Raw genomic sequence first — 17832 nt, forward strand, 5'->3', positions numbered from 1 at the left:
TACCGTGTACATTATAACATACCATAATAGACCCATTTCTGTAATATACTCACATATCTATATTATTGCTATTATTGCTATTATTGCAGCCCAGTCCAGCACAGTCCAGTCCAGCAAAGTCCAGTCCAGCACAGTCCAGTCCAGCACAGTCCAGTCCAGTCCAGCACAGTCCAGTCTAGTCAGTAAAACCTCCTGGATCTGCATTTCACACATGGAGGTCATGTTTGATCATGTTTGTGATTCTTATCCTGGTTTGGATCACGTGTGGCATCAGGTGTTTATTGAGAACATAAAAACCCGGGGCAGTGAGCAGCTTCAGCTACACACAGGTCAGCTACTGAAAATAAAAGCAGAGATCGATCATTCTGCCTCATCTGGTTCTTTATGATCCATGTAAACAGAAAACCTGTAAAACCTCTTGGTGGAGATAAGAAAAGAAAAAGAACACAATAGAAAATAAAGAAAAAGGATGAAAGAGAAGCTGCTGTGAAGCATCTGGCAGAAAGAATATTAAAGCTAATGAAGGACAATGAAGGACAGATGAAGGAAGGATGAAGGAGAGATGAAGGAGGGACGAAGGAAGGATGAGGGAGCGATGAAGTAGCAATCCTGGAGAAATTACAGAGCGATGATGGAGGGATGAAGGCCTCTCACACAGCAGCTCATTATTTATCATGCAGCTAAACTACACAAACCTGCATCTGAATAACGTGCGCCCACACACACACACACACACACACGTGATGTGCAGCACATTGAGACTGCATGTCCGTGTCTATGAGCTCATATGTGGGCGTGTCCTTGCTGACCTTGGTCTCACGCTCCTCCAGCAGGGTCTCCAGTCTCTTCTGGGCGGCTCGGCCCTCGTGGTCGTCGCTCACGATCAGGATGATGTGATTCCACCTGAACTCCCTCATCAGGTCGAACCACACCTGTGCCTGGTGGGAGTATGGAGGCACCGTCCTCAGGAACGACAGGTGGATGCTCTGCACGAGAGGAGGTGGAGGAGGTTAACCCAACAGGTTCTTACTCTACTTTGATTTTATCCAGAAACATCCATCCTTCACATGTATGATGAGTTGACATCATAACGAACCAGAGATCAGGAAGAAGCTCTACAGAACCAAAAGCCAGAAAAGCGATAATATGATCGTCTGCAGAAACATAACAGCTGCTATAAAAAGATTAGCCAATACTTCCTTAACACGTTTATCAAACACTGTACTGCTGAGTGAAAGGACACAAAGAACAAAACAGATGTAGTCTGGCTTACTGCAGCTGCCTCCACCTGAAAAATGTGTGAATATTTCATGTGTATAAAACCTGGTGAGGAACCAGAGCGCTGTTCACTGGGAGCACTGGGATATCCTATGGTAGGAAGTCCTGCCATTAATTAATGCTTCGATCTTAAATATGATCAACCTATCTCTAATAATCAGCTATGTACCACAGGCCTTCAAGCTGGCTGTAGTTAAACCTTTACTCAAAAAGCATCTCTAGACCCAGCAGTCTTAGCTAATTATAGGCCAATCTCCAACCTTCCTTTATATCAAACATCCTTGAAAGAGTAGTTGTCAAACAGCTAACAGATCATCTGCAGAGGCTTATTTGAAGAGTTTCAGTCAGGTTTCAGAGCTCATCACAGCACAGAAACAGCTTTAGTGAAGGTTACAAATGATCTTCTTATGGCCTCTGACAGTGGACTCATCTCTGTGCTTGTCCTGCTAGACATCAGTGCAGCGTTCGATACTGTCGACCATAATATCCTATTAGAGCGATTAGAACATGCTGTAGGTATTACAGGTACTGTGCTGCAGTGGTTTGTATCATATCTATCTAATAGACTCCAGTTTGTGCATGTAAATGGAGAGTCCTCTTCACACACTGAGGTTAATTATGGAGTTCCACAGGGTTCAGTGCTAGGACCAATTCTGTTTACATTATACATGCTTCCCTTAGGCAGCATCATTAGAAGACATAGCATACATTTACACTGCTATGCAGATGACACCCAGCTCTATCTGTCCATGAAGCCAGATAACACACACCAATGAGTTAAACTGCAGGAATGTCTTAAAGACATAAAGACCTGGATGGCCGCTAACTTTCTGCTTCTTAATTCAGATCAAACTGAGGTTATTGTACTCGGCCCTGAAAATCTTAGAAATATGGTATCTAACCAAATTCTTACTCTGGATGGCATTACCTTGGCCTCCAGTAACACTGTGAGGAACCTTGGAGTCATTTTTGACCAGGACATGTCCTTCAACGCACATATTAAACAAATATGTAAAATACATGCGTTTGCTGTCGCATTTTATTTGTAGTGTGAACAAGCAGACAAAACAATCGGATTTCATCAAGAAATTGGAATTGAGCATTAAGACCTTTGAGTTCACCTTTGCCTCAGTGAGTCCTGCATTTTGGGTCCTTCCTTCCTGCACACAGCTATGACACATACAAGGTCTTAAATAACCAGGCCCCATCTTATCTTAATGACCTTGTAGTACCATATCACCCTATTAGAGCACTTCGCTCTCGCTCTGCAGGCCTACTTGTTGTTCCTAGAGTATTTAAAAGTAGAATGGGAGGCAGAGCCTTCAGTTTTCAGGCCCCTCTTCTGTGGAACCAGCTTCCAGTTTGGATTCAGGAGACAAACACTATCTCTACTTTCAAGATTAGGCTTCAAACTTTCCTTTTTGCTAAAGCATATAGTTAGGGCTGGACCAGGTGACCCTGAATCCTCCCTTAGTTATGCTGCAATAGACGTAGGCTGCCGGGGGATTCCCATGATGCACTGGGTGTTTCTTCTTCACTCACTATGTGTTAACAGACCTCTCTGCACCGAATCATACCTGTTATTAATCTCTGTCTCTCTCCCACAGCATGTCTTTATCCTGTCTTCCTTTGCTTTTGTTTGAACTCTTATTCAGCCAAATAAAGGCTCGCTTTTTGTTATCATCCACCTCCATCCTTGTCTGTATTCTGGGTCCACATTCACCTGATTCCACGCCGTTCACCTCTGCAGACGTGACACCTTTTGTGATTTTTCACTCGTTCTGTGCGTTTTCTGATTGGGACACCTGGATGTCATCTGCATAAAAGTGAACTTTCCTGATTTTCACTCCAGTGGAGAAAATTCAGAACCAAGATGAAAGGCTCTGACGAATAAAACAGTGATGGATGCAAACAGCTGTGTAAAGAACCAGGATCAGATCCTCATGTGAGCGTTGCAGCTCAGACCGTCAGCGCTCTGCTGTAACAGACCGACCGAGCTAACCTTATCAGAGTAGATGGACATGCGTGTCGTCAGGCCGACCACGGGGATTCGGTAGAAACCGGCGGTGTAGGAGACGGGCGTTGGAGTCAGGTGGTCGTTGGACTGTGGAGGATGGCTGACCAGAATGGCGTACACCTACAGAGTAAGACAAACACATCTCAGTTCAGATGTCCGTGTACCACACAGAAAGGTCGAGTAGAAAGTAGCGCCGGCGGGTTTGATGGATTTTTCTAGAATTACTATTTGATGTTAGAGGTCTGCAGAAAAGCAGCAGTGAGCTGTGGTTTCTGGAGACACGTAGCACATCTGTAGCACATCTGTCACATTAGCTGGAATTTTTTATGATTTCTCAGTTATTCGGTGGGTTTTCCCTTGTTTTCAGTGAGACAGAGAAATGTTTCATGTTAATCAGTCCTTTGTGTCTAATGACTGGCCCTGTGATGCAGACGCAGGATTTTTCCACGATGCAAACAGCAAACGCTGCAGAGTAACTGCTGGGAACAAATCCTGCTCTGTGAATCCTACGAGCCAAACGATCCAGGACGTTCACATGTAACAAAGCGTAAAACGTTCAAATCGGCCGTAAGACCTTTGATACTAACTCAGGTTACAGTTCAGTGCACACATTTCTGCCTCACACATAAGATGTTAATGATACAGATGAAAAGATTCTTAAAATTACATTTGATGAGTTTATTCTTCATATTTGTGTAAATGATGAAGGCAATTTTTCCTTCAGTTCAATCTTTGCAGTTAGATGTAGAGAACGAGGAATCTGCTCACAGCAGCTTTGCTGACAGGTTTGTGTCCAACAGCAGGATGACTGTAGGCCGTTACACTCGTGTTTGCACTGCGTCCTGTAGTAAAACCTGCACATGTGTTTGGATCAGTGAGATCAAAGTCATCCCAGGCTGCTGAGTAACATTTAAAAAAATGATAAAAGTTTTGTCTGCAGTTTGAAATCAGTCAAATAATATAAAATGCTGGTTTCACTGGTATAAACCAACTCCGCCCGTGTTGTGAAGGTTCAGACTGGTCGGTGTTTATGACGAGTAAAATCATCCTTCCTGGATCCCAGTTTGAGAAATGGTTCCATTTCACCAGCTTCAGAGAAACGTCAGCGATCTGCAGAGAAACTTTTATGTCCTGCCGAGTGTTTGCAGCTTTAGACAGAAATCAGAGAGCGTGAGCTGAAACTCTTACGTCACTACGCCTGCCGACGCTCTAGCAGAATAACTTTGTGGTGAATCACCGAGCAGCTCGATTGTATTTAAAATCGGACCTGAAGAAAATGAAGTAAACACTGTGTTGGGGGAAAACTCTGTAAAAGACCCAGGAGAAATAAAGACACAATGAGACAAAGTTACTTTCTTTATCAAACGTGTACACGGGTGAGCTGCTAAGAACAACTCACACCATGCACAGTGGCTTGGTAATTTTTATAGGAAAGACAGTGAGAACAGGATAAGAAAATACAAAACAAATAAAATAAACAACTCCATATGTGGCGCTAGTCTCGTCAGCAGAGAGCTGGGAGAAGGCTGTGAGAGATAAAACAATCTAAAACAATATGTCCCAAAACAGTATGTCTTTGCTGAGAAAATCTAAAAAGATAATTCTAAACTAATCTAACCATAGGCAAAGGGCAGACAAAAGGCATCTTTGTACATTTAAAAGAAGGTAAAGAAACATAGAAACATTTTTCCTGTAACACACTGGATGTGTCTCGGTTCAGATACTTCTGTTAGTACACTTGTGTGACTTGTGTAGTACTTGAAAGGGTCATGTTATCAAACTTTAGACTAAACATTTAAATTCTGTTCAGCAGAACCCGCCCCCCATCAAGGAAAAAGCCGAGGTGGTCGGTCGTTAAAATGCTTAATCCTTGCTAATGCTAGCTGTGTGTCCACACAGTGCACAGGTAAATGATCTCAGATCAGTGAAAGCAGCAGCAGCTTGTCAGTGATGCTGGTCTCCCATCAGTCTCTCATCAAACAGATTTAACAACCAGAAAATGCTTCTGGTCTCAGCTTGACACGGACACATCAAAATGACAGGAACCACAGCTTCCAGAGTTATTCGTGCTTCCAGAGACAGCAGCCCGCTGTGACCACTTATGTAACCATCAACAGACTGGATACAAACAACGCTGGAGGGCTGAATGTCGTTTGAACGTTAAGGAGAGCGAGGTCTACTTTTGGACTTCACTTGACCAGCACTGCCTGCCTTGCTTGCCCAGACTGATTGCTGGTGGCACCTGCGGCTGCCCAGTCCGGGCATTATTGTGCTCTGCATGTGTGAAAGTGCTCAGACTTCTTGTCACTTTTGCAGTTTAAAGCTCTTTTTTCCCCTACAGGTGTTGTATTACAATTAAACGCATGTAGTGTCTTTGTACAGTGTTCACAGTGAAAGCAGCGTTATCCTGAACGTTGTCATTTATGTTAATAATCAAAAGATCTTTTAAAACACAGATGCCAGTAACGATGTTTAGTGTGATTGCTACAATAAATAAAACCAACTAAATGAATAAAACATTATGTTCATTCTGATAGTGTCATTAATAATTCTGCGTATCTAATTCATCTTCTTAATAATTCATTCATGTAAGACGAGTCATTCATACTGTACACTCATTGGCCCCTTTGTTCAACTGCCTGCTAACCTAAACATCTAACCAGCCAATCACATGGCAGCAACTCAGCGCATTCAAGACGACCTGCAGAGGTTCAAACTAAGCATCAGTAAGTACGCGATGCGACTGCACAGTCGGTCGTCTCAGTGTGTCAGAAACGAAAACATCTCCAGAGTTTACAGACAAACAAATAAAATAAAAAGAACAAACACACGCAGTCGGCAGCAGTTCTCTGGGAGAAAATGCCCTGCTGACATCAGAGGTCAGAGGTCAGAGACAGACTGCTTTCAACTCATAACCAAAGGTTGCATACGAGCATCTCTGAACAGCAGACGGGCGCATTCACAAAAACCGGACGACAGAAGACGAAAAAACATTTCCTGGTCTGACGATTCTCCGACGGCATCCCGCCTTTACCCTTCACTGGTGTTCAGGCTGGTGTGACGTCGTGAGGCAGATTTTCAGGACCAGCTGAGCATCATCTGAACTCCCGAGTGTTGCTGCTGACCACGTCCATCCTGTCATGACCACAGCCCTGATGCCTGCTTCCAGCACGCTCCGTGGCAAAAGGTCAGATTATCTCAAACTGTTTCCTGAACAGGAAGATGAGTCCGCTGTACTCAGACCGCCGCTACTGTCAGCAGATCAAAGAGTTTGTGTTGGTGCACGTTACTTCAATAGTGTCCTGTTTTATTCAGTTGCTTCTTCCACTGCAAGAGTGCAAGACCATCTGAGGCTCTTAGTGTGAAGGGCAACAGGAAGGAACAAATGTTTTCTGGTCTGGACATCAGGCACAGACAGAAGGAGTGTGAGACGTGGACTCCCGTCTCCTCTGAGCTCGGAGGAAGCTGCGGCTTTTACAAGTATGAAGCCGACGTTCGCCTCGTGACCTCAGACTGAGCTGGATATCATTTCCACAGGCAGACTCTACCTGTTAACAGCTTCTGTTCATCCTGATATGATGGATGCATCATCGTATCATGTTTTTAATAAACTAACCGCAGTGAAAGCACGTTTTCTTTTCCCTGTCAGCAGCACAAACAGGACCTGTGACCACATGAAACCACCAGCAGCTGCTCAGCCGAACCAAGCAGCTTGCAGCAAACACAGTTACAGGCCTGCGCTGTAATCCCTGCATCTCTCTGGACGGATTACATCTGCGTTCCTGCAGACAGAGAGAGAGAGGACGGTAATCTGACGTCCATCGCTCCCTCTGACACATCGACGCCATGTTGGCCTCATTTCTCCACAAAGGAAACAGGTTACAGAGCCCGTGTTGGATGAATAGTCTTTTCTCTGATGGTTGCACATAAAGACACATAAATATTTCTGATGCACTCAAAGAGCAGCTGTTTGCTGACAATCTGACAGGATTTGATTTGATTGCATCTGTTTGAAATCATTGTAATATCTTTTTAAAGGCACAAAAACACTGCTTGTTTCTATGCTTTCGTTCTGAGATGGATGGCTACTCTGTTACGCACTGCTTCCATCGTACAGCGAGGAGGTGTTTGCCCTCTTCCTGTGTTTTTCCATGTTTGACACATTTGAACGTTTCAGATCATTAAACAAATTTAAATATTAGACAAAGATTAGCACAAGTAAACACAAAAAATCCAAACCTACATGTGACCTCTTGGTCGTCGCTGCACTCTTGGGGTAATTTTGGTCGGCCGGCCACTCGTGGGAAGGTTCTCCACTGTTCTGTGACAGTGTGTGGTTAAAGGCTCTCACTGTGGGTCGCTTTGTCCAATATTTACATTTGTTTCACTCGCTGGACCCACGTCCTCATTTTATGTTTGACAGCGTTTTAGTAGGTAAAGGTGATGCTTGGGCATGAGCTGAGCTGCGGTTTGGGGAAGGCTTTGAGGGGGCCTGGCGATGGCTCCCGGGCCCAGCAGATCCCCACGTACTGAACAGAAGTGAAGAAGTTACAGAATTGAAAAGGGGAGGAGCACGTAAACGAGAATGACAGCTTGCAGGACTGGGGGAACCTGTACAGATGAGGACCGGAAGGAGCATGTTTGGAGGCGTGGTCCCGCTCCTGAAATTCCCATACATAATCTCCAATTAATGATGTGAAACATTAAAGTGTGACAAACCTTTAAAAAAGTAATTGGAAAGGGGAAAATCGCTTCAACAGCACTGTAAGTATAAATCCCCGCTCGCCCCTGCAGGCGGTCAATCCTCCAAGCTCGGGTCCTGGAAGTCCCACAGGATCTTAGCTCGGTCATTCTCCACCACCCTTGGGGGCATCTCCCATTTTGACCTCGGGACTTCCAGGTTATACTCGGCACAGATGTTCCTGTACACTATGCCGGCCACTTGGTTATGGCGTTCCATGTATGCCTTGCCTGCTAGCATCTTGCACCCTGCTGTTATGTGCTGGATTGTCTCTGGGGCATCTTTACACAGCCTGCACCTGGGGTCTTGCCTGGTGTGATAGACCCCAGCCTCTATGGATCTTGTGCTCAGAGCTTGTTCTTGTGCTGCCATGATTAGTGCCTCTGTGCTGTCTTTCAGTCCAGCTTTGTCCAGCCACTGGTAGGATTTCTGGATATCAGCCACCTCCTCTATCTGCCGGTGGTACATACCGTGCAGGGGCCTGTCCTTCCATGATGGTTCCTCGTCTCCCTCCTCTTTCTTGGGTTTCTGCTGCCTGAGGTATTCACTGAGCACTCGGTCAGTTGGGGCCATCTTCCCAATGTATTCTTGGATGTTCGTCGTCTCATCCTGGACTGTGGTGCTGACACTCACCAGTCCCCGGCCCCCTTCCTTCCGCTTAGCGTACAGCCTCAGGGTGCTGGACTTGGGACCTGCCTGACCCTCTGCAGGTACTTGGTGGTTGCAGCCTTTCTAGCGGCCTCTTCATGGTTCCCATTCGCCTGTAGGATCCCCAGGTACTTGTAACCGTCCTCTGTGTCTGCAATGTTGCCTTCTGGTAGTTCAATCCCCTCAGTTCTGACTACCTTCCCTCTCTTTGTTATCATCCGACTACACTTCTCCAGCCCGAACGACATTCCAATGTCATTGCTGTATATCCTGGTGGTGTGGATCAGTGAATCGATGTCTCGTTCACTCTTGGCATACAGCTCAAAGCTATTCAAGTTTTAATCTTGTGCAGTCGGGCAGTGAGGCCTTCAGATGGTTTACATAAATCTTACGTCTGCATAGAGGTCTGAGATTACTTCTCCTAAAAAAGTCACTAAATCAGACTGAGTCAGTCTTCAGGTCCACAAACAGGACAGAAGACTGAATCATGTTTGTGTAAAAATGAGAAAATACGACACGTTTTACAGTAATTTGGGAAAGACTTCTCTCGTTTCAGCTGATTTGTGTCCATGTACAAAGCGAAGATTTTCTTTCCTAAAATAGGGAAACGTTCACATTACGACTGCCATGTTGAATCATTTCACCGATGGATTAACTGAGCAGTTTTCTTATTAACAGCTTTGTTTTCTCTGCCCCTGTACAGATGTCCTCCTGGTGGCAACAGATGACATTATGTTCCCAAATATTAAAAACGTACGAGCCCAGTCAGCTTAACATGAGTGCAGTGATTGTTATTCTGCTGTTGCTCTCAGTTTTACTCTCACTCTGATTATAATTATGAAACACGAGCACACCCACCCCCACATGTCTCTGCACATACTGAAAGAATCAGCGTGACATAAATAAATCTGCCACGGCTGAAGTCTGAAGATGGCCTGACGAACAGAGTTTAACCAAACACGACTGAGATCATCCTGAAACTAGATGGAAACAGCTGCTACAAATGTGACAACTTTATTGATACACGATCAGAAAACCAAGCGCGCTGTTTTGATCTTGTGGGATTTTAACTCCATCGCCTCAAATTTCACAACATATACATCGTGCAGCGATTTTACCCAGGACGCCATTTTGGCCCCGTAGACATTCATCTGAAACGGTTGCCTAGCAACATGTAGTGTTTACACTGTGGTGCGCTCTGTGGCCGCACAGGAAGAAGGTCCTGAGTTTGAATCCAGGTGTAGTTCGTTCTGCGTGGCCGCGTGTCCAGGTGCACCCAGTGAACCTGCAGTGAGCGTCTGCTGCCAGATGGGGGCAGTGTGAGCAGCTCTGCTTGTTCTGTTGTTCGTCTGTTTTTCTTGCTTCTCTCAGTCCAGGTGAACTCCCTTACCTGTTCAGCTCGCTTATCAACCAATCAGAATTTGACCAGCATACAGCGTCCTGTACGTCACCTCTGCAGCCATGAAACGAGTTTTATCCTGTTCTAATCCAGCTGAGGACGCTCTGACGTTTTGATTTTTAATGTTCCTGTAATTAACTCATTCAGACGTGTTGGCGCTCGTGTTGTTTTGGACTCTCTTTTTATAAATGACATAAAAATATGAGAACAATGTAATGATGTGAGCTAATAACACGAGAATTCAATGATCTAAATACATTTCATGGGTAATGATTATTTTATCTGACAACTAATTACATTCATTTTCATTTCATTTAGACCAAAATCAGCATTTCGCTTCGTTACGAGATGACTTCTGTGAAGCTGCTGCTGTTGTTGCAGGACAGGGTCATGACCCCCAACCACCCCACCAGTAAACCTGTCAAAATAAAAGTCATCCTGCAGTGAAATCAGAATAAATCATGTCATCTGAGATCATGTTTGATCACTGAGGTTAGGTTAACAGAGGAGACAGATTTTCACATTCAAACCTCCCATAGTTCTGTCGGGGCTTTTACTGTGAAAGGTAAACAGGAAGAGTTTCGTTTCACCATGAAAGTTGCAGCAGTTTAGGCCGTTTACGACCTCAGCGATCATGTGACCAACTCCGACAGAACCAGGCTCAGGGCGGGGCGGGGATAAGACATTTCTGAGTCAGGTTTGAGGGGTCATGTGACAGCAGGTGCTCACCTGGTTGGAGATGAGGTCCTCGCAGACAGAGAGTGCCATCTGGATGGCGTTGGCCTTGTGCGTGACGGAGATGGCGTTCATCTTGAACTTGTCCTTCCCGTACAGAGCGTTGGCCTGACTCACCGCCTCCTTGAACACCTGCTCGTATCGCTTCTGACTCAGCACGGCGCCCACATTCACCAGCCGCGGCTCGCAGCCGCACAGCGCCACCGAGCAGCACTGCAGCACGGCCAGGAGCAGCACGCCGCACAGCTCCACTGAGGGGAGGGGAAAGGAAGTGCATTACTAAAGGGACGATTTAGTCCCACCGTGGGGTCCTCAGATACGCCTGAGGGGACGCAGACGTCCAGACTGGCGTTTAAATGATGTCGTAACCCCGACTTAATCTCATAATCTGGATTTTTTTTTAAGGCTTCCATCGTCTTTTTTTTCTTGGTAATCGCAAAAAGATTTTTTAATTTTAATTTTCAAACAAAATGAAATTGATTTGATGTTAGCAGCTCTGCGTCAGGTCAGACGCTCGATGTGAACATTCAAAATCAAAAGCATGTGAAACAACATGAAGGAAGATACAGAAGATTTGTCTCGTGACCTGATGATGTCACCTGAACCCTTCTTATCCCGGCGCTGATGTCATCATTCAACGGTTTATAAGGGGTCATTAAAACAAACGTGGGCGTGGTGAAGGCCGCCGTCAGTGCGTGACTTCCATCAGTGCAGTATGATAATAAAGATTTGTTTTGTTATATATTTTGGATTTTAATGTCAGAATTTACAGTTTTTACTCCATGATCTGGAGACTGCTTTTACATTTCCAGATTTTTATCTCGTGTTTTTTTTGTAATTTGTTTACAGTTTAAACAGACAATAAGAATTTGATCTTTTCATTTGAATTTATGTTTTATAATCAGGAAGTCTGACACTGGAGGACAAGTGTGAGGCGACCGTGGACGAATCAAAGAGTCTGAATCCTTCGATAAAGAAGCTAAAGTGAAGAAAAGTAGGAACGTGTGGTGGAGGTCAGCTGAGACGGAGGTGTGCGCACTTTGAGCTTCTGTGGGGAGGATTCAAAAAGCGATGCAGGTGGAAGTTTATCATTGGTGTTCCAGACCAGGAGTCTGCGTGAAGTGCTCGTGTTCAGTCACATTTCTGTGGAGACACTCGGGAATAGTGACAGGCGGAGCAGACGGCTGTAAAAACGGGAAAAATCTCACAGCAGACTCACACAAACACAGAGAAATGAAGCTGAAACAAACAGAAGTGCCAAACACACCTGCAGAGACACAAAATGGCTCCATGAAGAAAATGAGACATGCAGAGACGACTAAACCTGGAGACGGACAGACCGCGAACCACAACGACTGAGAGCCAAACACAAAATGACGACTGCAAAGCTGCAAAACCTCCGAACAAGACCAAAAATGTAACAAAAAAACCTCAAGAGACACAAGATGAAGGCATCCAGAACCACAACAGCTGCAGGGAGACAAAGTGCACACACCAAACGAGCACAAAAACACAACATGAGACAAGAAGACACAAACGTGTCAGAGACGCAAAACTGAAGAACAAAGCTCAGGGGGGACAAATCTGACAGCAGGAAGTGAAACACAAAGACACACAAGAAATACAGGAACATGCCTCAGAGCACAGACACACAAAACACCCAGAAAACCCCCAAAATCTACCCGACCTGCTCTGAGTCCAGTCTGAGTCCAGTCTGAGACCAGCTCTGAGTCTGGTCTGAGTCCAGTCTGAGACCAGACTGATCTAGTCTGAGTCCAGTCTGAGTCCAGTCTGAGACCAGCTCTGAGTCCAGCTCTGAGTCCAGTCTGAGACCAGCTCTGAGTCTGGTCTGAGTCCAGTCTGAGACCAGACTGATCTAGTCTGAGTCCAGTCTGAGTCCAGTCTGAGCCCGGTCTTAGACCAGCTCTGAGTCCAGTCTTAGACCAGCTCTGAGTCCAGTCTGAGACCAGCTCTGCGTCCAGCTCTGCGTCCAGTCTGCGACCAGCTCTGAGTCTGGTCTGAGTCCAGTCTGAGTCCAGTGTGAGACCAGACTGATCTAGTCTGAGTCCAGTCTGAGTCCAGTCTGAGTCCAGTGTGAGACCAGCTCTGCGTCCAGCTCTGCGACCAGCTCTGAGTCTGGTCTGAGTCCAGTCTGAGACCAGACTGATCTAGTCTGAGTCCAGTCTGAGTCCAGCTCTGAGTCCAGTCTGAGTCCAGTCTGAGACCAGCTCTGAGTCCAGCTCTGAGTCCAGTCTGAGACCAGCTCTGAGTCCAGGTCCAGTTTGTGTCACGTTGCAGGACACTTGCTTTGCTCAGAGCCGTACTCAAACAAAAATACTCAGTTACTCTGCAGTTACTCCCTCTGATCTTGTTATTTATTTTTATTTTTTGTAAAAACCCAAACGAATCAATAAAGTGTAAAAACAGTCACGTGGTTCTGCCCGCGGTCATTCATACAGCACATTTACAGCACAATAAACACTCACTGATCCGGTCCTGCGGTTCTGGATCCGTTACTCGGCCTCCTGTTGATTTCTGTTTTGTCCTCCCGTGTTTCCGTGGGCCCGGTTCGGTGTGTCCGTGGGTCTGAGTCTGCTGCTGTTTATGACTGAGAGCCGCTGGAGCCCCGTGACACCGAGATCGCTGGGGTCCGGGTCGGACCGTCACGGACAGCCCGGTTCTCCCGGGCTCGGTGCTGTTGCTCCGGGTCCGGGTCTCCTCCGTTTCGGTACGCTCGCGGAATTCCAGGTGACCTGATGCTCACGAGCCCCTCTGCTCTGTCCTTGGATCACTGACGCTCGCTCCCAGCTTCCCGCGCGTTCACAAGCGGAGGAGAGGGAACGACAGCCACAGGAGCACGGGCACGAGCGTCGGAAATCCCGTCGCGTTCACGTCCGTCTGTCCGTTTTTCAGTGATTTATTGAAAATGTTCAGCATGACACCGACACTAAATCTAACGACCAGCGTGACGTGTCACCTGTTTATTGGCTGCTGGGAGGATCTGCATCACATGACCTTCATCAACAGATGGAGCTGCTCCATGCTGAGCGTGAGGAGGACACGATGTGATGATGGAGGATCCAAAATCACGGCTGTCATCAACATAGTCAATGACCATCTGTGAGCAGGAGGCTTCATATTTACACAGACTGGATATAAAGGATGGACACAGTCAGGACAACAACAGGGGGCGCTGTGTGCTCAGCCTCCTGACTTCCACCTGCTTGTAAAACAGAGGTTCCCAAAGTGTGGGGCGGGGGGCGGGATGAATTTTTAAAAAAAGAAAGAAAAAAGAGCGCTTGGACACTGGTACATGGACAAGTTTCTGACGGGGCTCCCACACAAACGCAAAGCAGGAGATGAAGCATCGCTGAATATGTTTCCAAACCAACTTCATTCTAAACCAAAGACTAGAAAACCTGGTGAAGCAAATCTGCCCTTTGGCTTCACCTGCACAGGTGCGGAGGTAGGTCTCCCTGCAGGATTGGGTTTCCCTGCATCGGGAGCAGCGCTGGGCTGTTTAAATCACGGACAAACAGGATCCCACATTCTTGATTTTTAGTTCACAACCACTTGTTGTAATGACTAACTACTCCTGACATGTTGGAGATGTTTGCTCTTTATACAGTAAAGTTACAGCAGGATGCAAATAACATCAGGCTGATGCTGCCACGGTTTGTTCCCTCTGTCACAGACAAACAGGATCTCACAGCTGTTTATGTTTTTGGACACATTTTGCACAGAGAGGCATTTTTTGAATAATGTATTGATGCAATGTTGAACATTATTACACAGGAAAAAACAACTACATGTAAAATAATGACACCGTGACGCCTCTGCCTTTGTAAATGGAGGGACAGTAACTGCGTGTAAAACCTGCAGACAGTCAGATTAACAGCATTTCGTCTCTATCATTCTGCAACTCATCCCATGTAAGCAATAACGTGGCCACAGCGTGACGTGAAAAAAGACACATAGCTTTGACGCTGCGTGACCAACTCTGTATTCCTCGTCCACGTAAACGCAAAAAAGGAGTTTAAAAACCTCAGTTTTCGGTGATTTGAAACATCGTTTACGTGTCCAAACACTTAGAAACAGCTGCGTAGATTTTCTTGTAAAACAAAGGGTGGCCTAGCAAAAAGAGTTTGGGAACCACTGTCCTAAAACAATAACTAAAAACGACTCTGACAACCTTCACATGATTTTATTGCGTGCTGATTGGACCGTTGAAGGTTTAGGATGGTGCTCGTTTCCAAGCAATGACTCCAGCAGGTGATAGGAGCGTAGTTAGTCCAGCAGGAACTTCCGCCCGCCGGAGGCTGCCCTCATGTGGACATTAGATGAACTCAGAGGTTCGGTTTATAGAACGTCTTCCTAAACTGTGAATGTGCAGTGAAGTGTGCTGACCGCACGCTGAGGGCTGTGTGAGCGCTCGCAGAGCAGCAGCAGAAGAAGAACCCAGCGCTCTGCTCTTCTTCTCTGGTTCTTTCTCTTTTTAAATCGGCTTTGCATCGCTGCCGTGATAGTTACCACGGCAACACAGATGCAGCTACACATCCTTCATGTGGTTGCCACAGAAACATGCATTTTGAACCTCTCATTACCCCCTCCCCGCTCCAGTCCCCCACCTACCCACTGCATAACACTGTAATTAACACGCCGTGATGTCATCAGGTGTGTTCACCACATGATCTCAGTCCACCTGCTGCAGCAGCCAAAATTAATTTGACAGATCATCCAATCAGAGAGCTGTATTGTTGGGCAGTAACTGCAGGGGAAGCTAAAGGTAGCTCACTCAGGTAAGTCCAACCTGACCTCCTCAGAATCAGCAGCCACTCAGTTTCCTTCCCACTGCGAGGGTCACGGCTGTGAGCGCTGGAGCGAGGAGCCATGGGCGGCCTCTTTTGCACGCCCCTTGGTTTTAAGGTTTCCATCAGGCGGGGGACCCTACCGCCACGTGCCGTTTATTACCTACTCAGCAGGGGTTTATATCACCCTTCCTCTGAGGAAGGGTGATATAAACCCCTCCCCCGCTTGAACTCTGCCGCTCAGGCACTAAAACTACGATTTCACCGTGAAACATGTGGACGGCCCCCGCACCGCCATCTGAGCAGGGAGGTCCCCACATAACAACATGGTCGCCTCTGTGTGCAGAGGCCGCTTTCTTTCAGCTCCGCCTCTTTGTGTGATGTCACTGGCAGGTCCTTGGAGTCTGATCTCAGCTGCAAACATGAAGTCAGACACGAGCGACCTCCATGTTTCATTTTGCTCTCTGGTGTTCATGAGGAGGCATCCCTTCAGCTTCCAGGCCACCGAGCACACACACACACACACACACACACACACACACACACAAACACACACACACACACACACACACACACACACACACACAAACACACACACACACACACACACACACACACACACAAACACACACACACACACACACACACACACACACACACACACACACAAACACACACACACACACACACACACACACACACACACACACACACACACTCCAGCTGAATTGCAAGGCGAACAGAGAGATGCATGCTGGGACTCCTCTATGGCCTGCTATGGTCTATGGCCCGGGGGTGTGTGTCTGTGTGTGTGTCTGTATTACTGACATTGTGGGGACATAAATCTGTTCAAACACTCTGTGGGGACTCGAGGTCGTCCCCACAGAGTGAATCTTTTATGATGAAGGAGAAGTTTGGAGGTTTCATGGACTGAGGCCGGAGTCACTTCTCTGACGTCTCGTCCACTATGATTGTGAGACGAATCCACAGATCAGAAACACGATGCTGTGATGCTTTCTCACAGATGATGTCATCAACACGAGCCTGTTCTCCAGATGTGGAAACACTGATGTCATTTGGTGAGTCTGGATTAAATCTTTGCATCTCTGTTGTAAATCAGTGTGTAAAATGTTGAATCTGATCATCCTATAAATCTGACAGCGTGTGATTAATAATTTCGACACCTTATTTTTATCATTTGTATCTTATAATCCATATTATGACACTTTTCATTTCATCTAAATTTTTATCTTTTTTAAAATATAATAATTTGAATATTTTATTTGATAACTTTGATTTCATAAACAATCAGCTGCACAGAGGGTCATGAACACCGCCCAGCTGCCCTCTGCCACCCCTGGACGACATCGTCAGATCCTCCTGTCTCAGGTAAACCATCACAGGTGACCCCTCGGACCCCGCCCACCGATCGGAGCCCCGCCCTCATCGCTCAGTCCTTCCAAGCACTTTGTTCTTTACTCTGTCACAGTCAGTGTGGAACACCTACACATGTACTGTGCATGTACAGTGACAATAATATTTTTGGAATATTTCTAACATTTTGAGTTATTTTCCAGTGTTAGAAAATCAGCACTGCTCAGTGTTAGTCTTTGTTAATCTTCAAAACTGACCAGGTTACTTTTAAACATATAACACTGTCAAAAGTGTTAATTTAACACTGGAGATTTTGCTGTGTGGTAATTGATATTTTGGATCGTTCAGATCACAGATAATAGGTTTTTTTTTGGATTTTTATAAAGTTTCGACTCCATGTTCAGAGCACTTGATATTTTTGGTTTTGGAAATATGTTTTAAAAATCCATTCAAACTTTGTAAGCAGATGCAAACAGCTCAAACTCTCGTATGGTACAAGGAAAAGATCTGATATCAACCGTCGAGGTTGCCCGATTGCTGCAGATCTTTTCCTTCTTCCTATGCAGTTACTCTCTATTCATGTTAAAAACAGCAGTGTACTGGGTCTCTGTTGCTGGCAGAGCATTATCTATTACTCAGCTGAGAGATGACACAACACTTTGATGAAGCTCTCAAAGTCGTCAATAATTCCTCAGTAGCTTCTCTTAAGCTCAACATTCCAAAATGTGAACGTCTCCCTGTCACATTCTGCACAGATCCTATTATATCAGGTGCTCCTGTTAAAGATAAGGTTAAATATCTTGGTATTATCATTCAAAAACACAGATTATCT

General features: G+C 45.8%; 1 protein-coding gene across 4 annotated transcripts in view; it reads right to left on the reverse strand.

Annotated features, from left to right (window-relative positions):
- Positions 1–13829, reverse strand: part of grin1b (glutamate receptor, ionotropic, N-methyl D-aspartate 1b) — a 74818-nt gene extending 60989 nt beyond the window's left edge. The window contains exons 1-4 of one of the 4 annotated variants that reach the window (XM_085476581.1): positions 13305–13829; positions 10813–11069; positions 3281–3415; positions 810–986 (exon numbers count right to left, since the gene is read on the reverse strand). In XM_085476581.1, coding sequence (XP_085332707.1) covers positions 810–986; positions 3281–3415; positions 10813–11069; position 13305 — 570 coding nt within the window. In that variant the 5' untranslated portion in view covers positions 13306–13829. The remainder of the gene's footprint in view (positions 1–809; positions 987–3280; positions 3416–10812; positions 11070–13304) is intronic. The other 3 variants (XM_085476582.1, XM_085476583.1, XM_085476584.1) reach the window with 3 other exon arrangements.
- Between the last annotated feature and the right edge of the window lie 4003 nt (positions 13830–17832).

The sequence above is a fragment of the Copadichromis virginalis genome, linkage group LG12 (assembly GCF_057382275.1).
Source record: "Copadichromis virginalis isolate Kocher_CV1m ecotype Utaka linkage group LG12, C_Virginalis_male_GT1.1, whole genome shotgun sequence".
Classification (NCBI taxonomy): Eukaryota; Metazoa; Chordata; class Actinopteri; order Cichliformes; family Cichlidae; genus Copadichromis; species Copadichromis virginalis.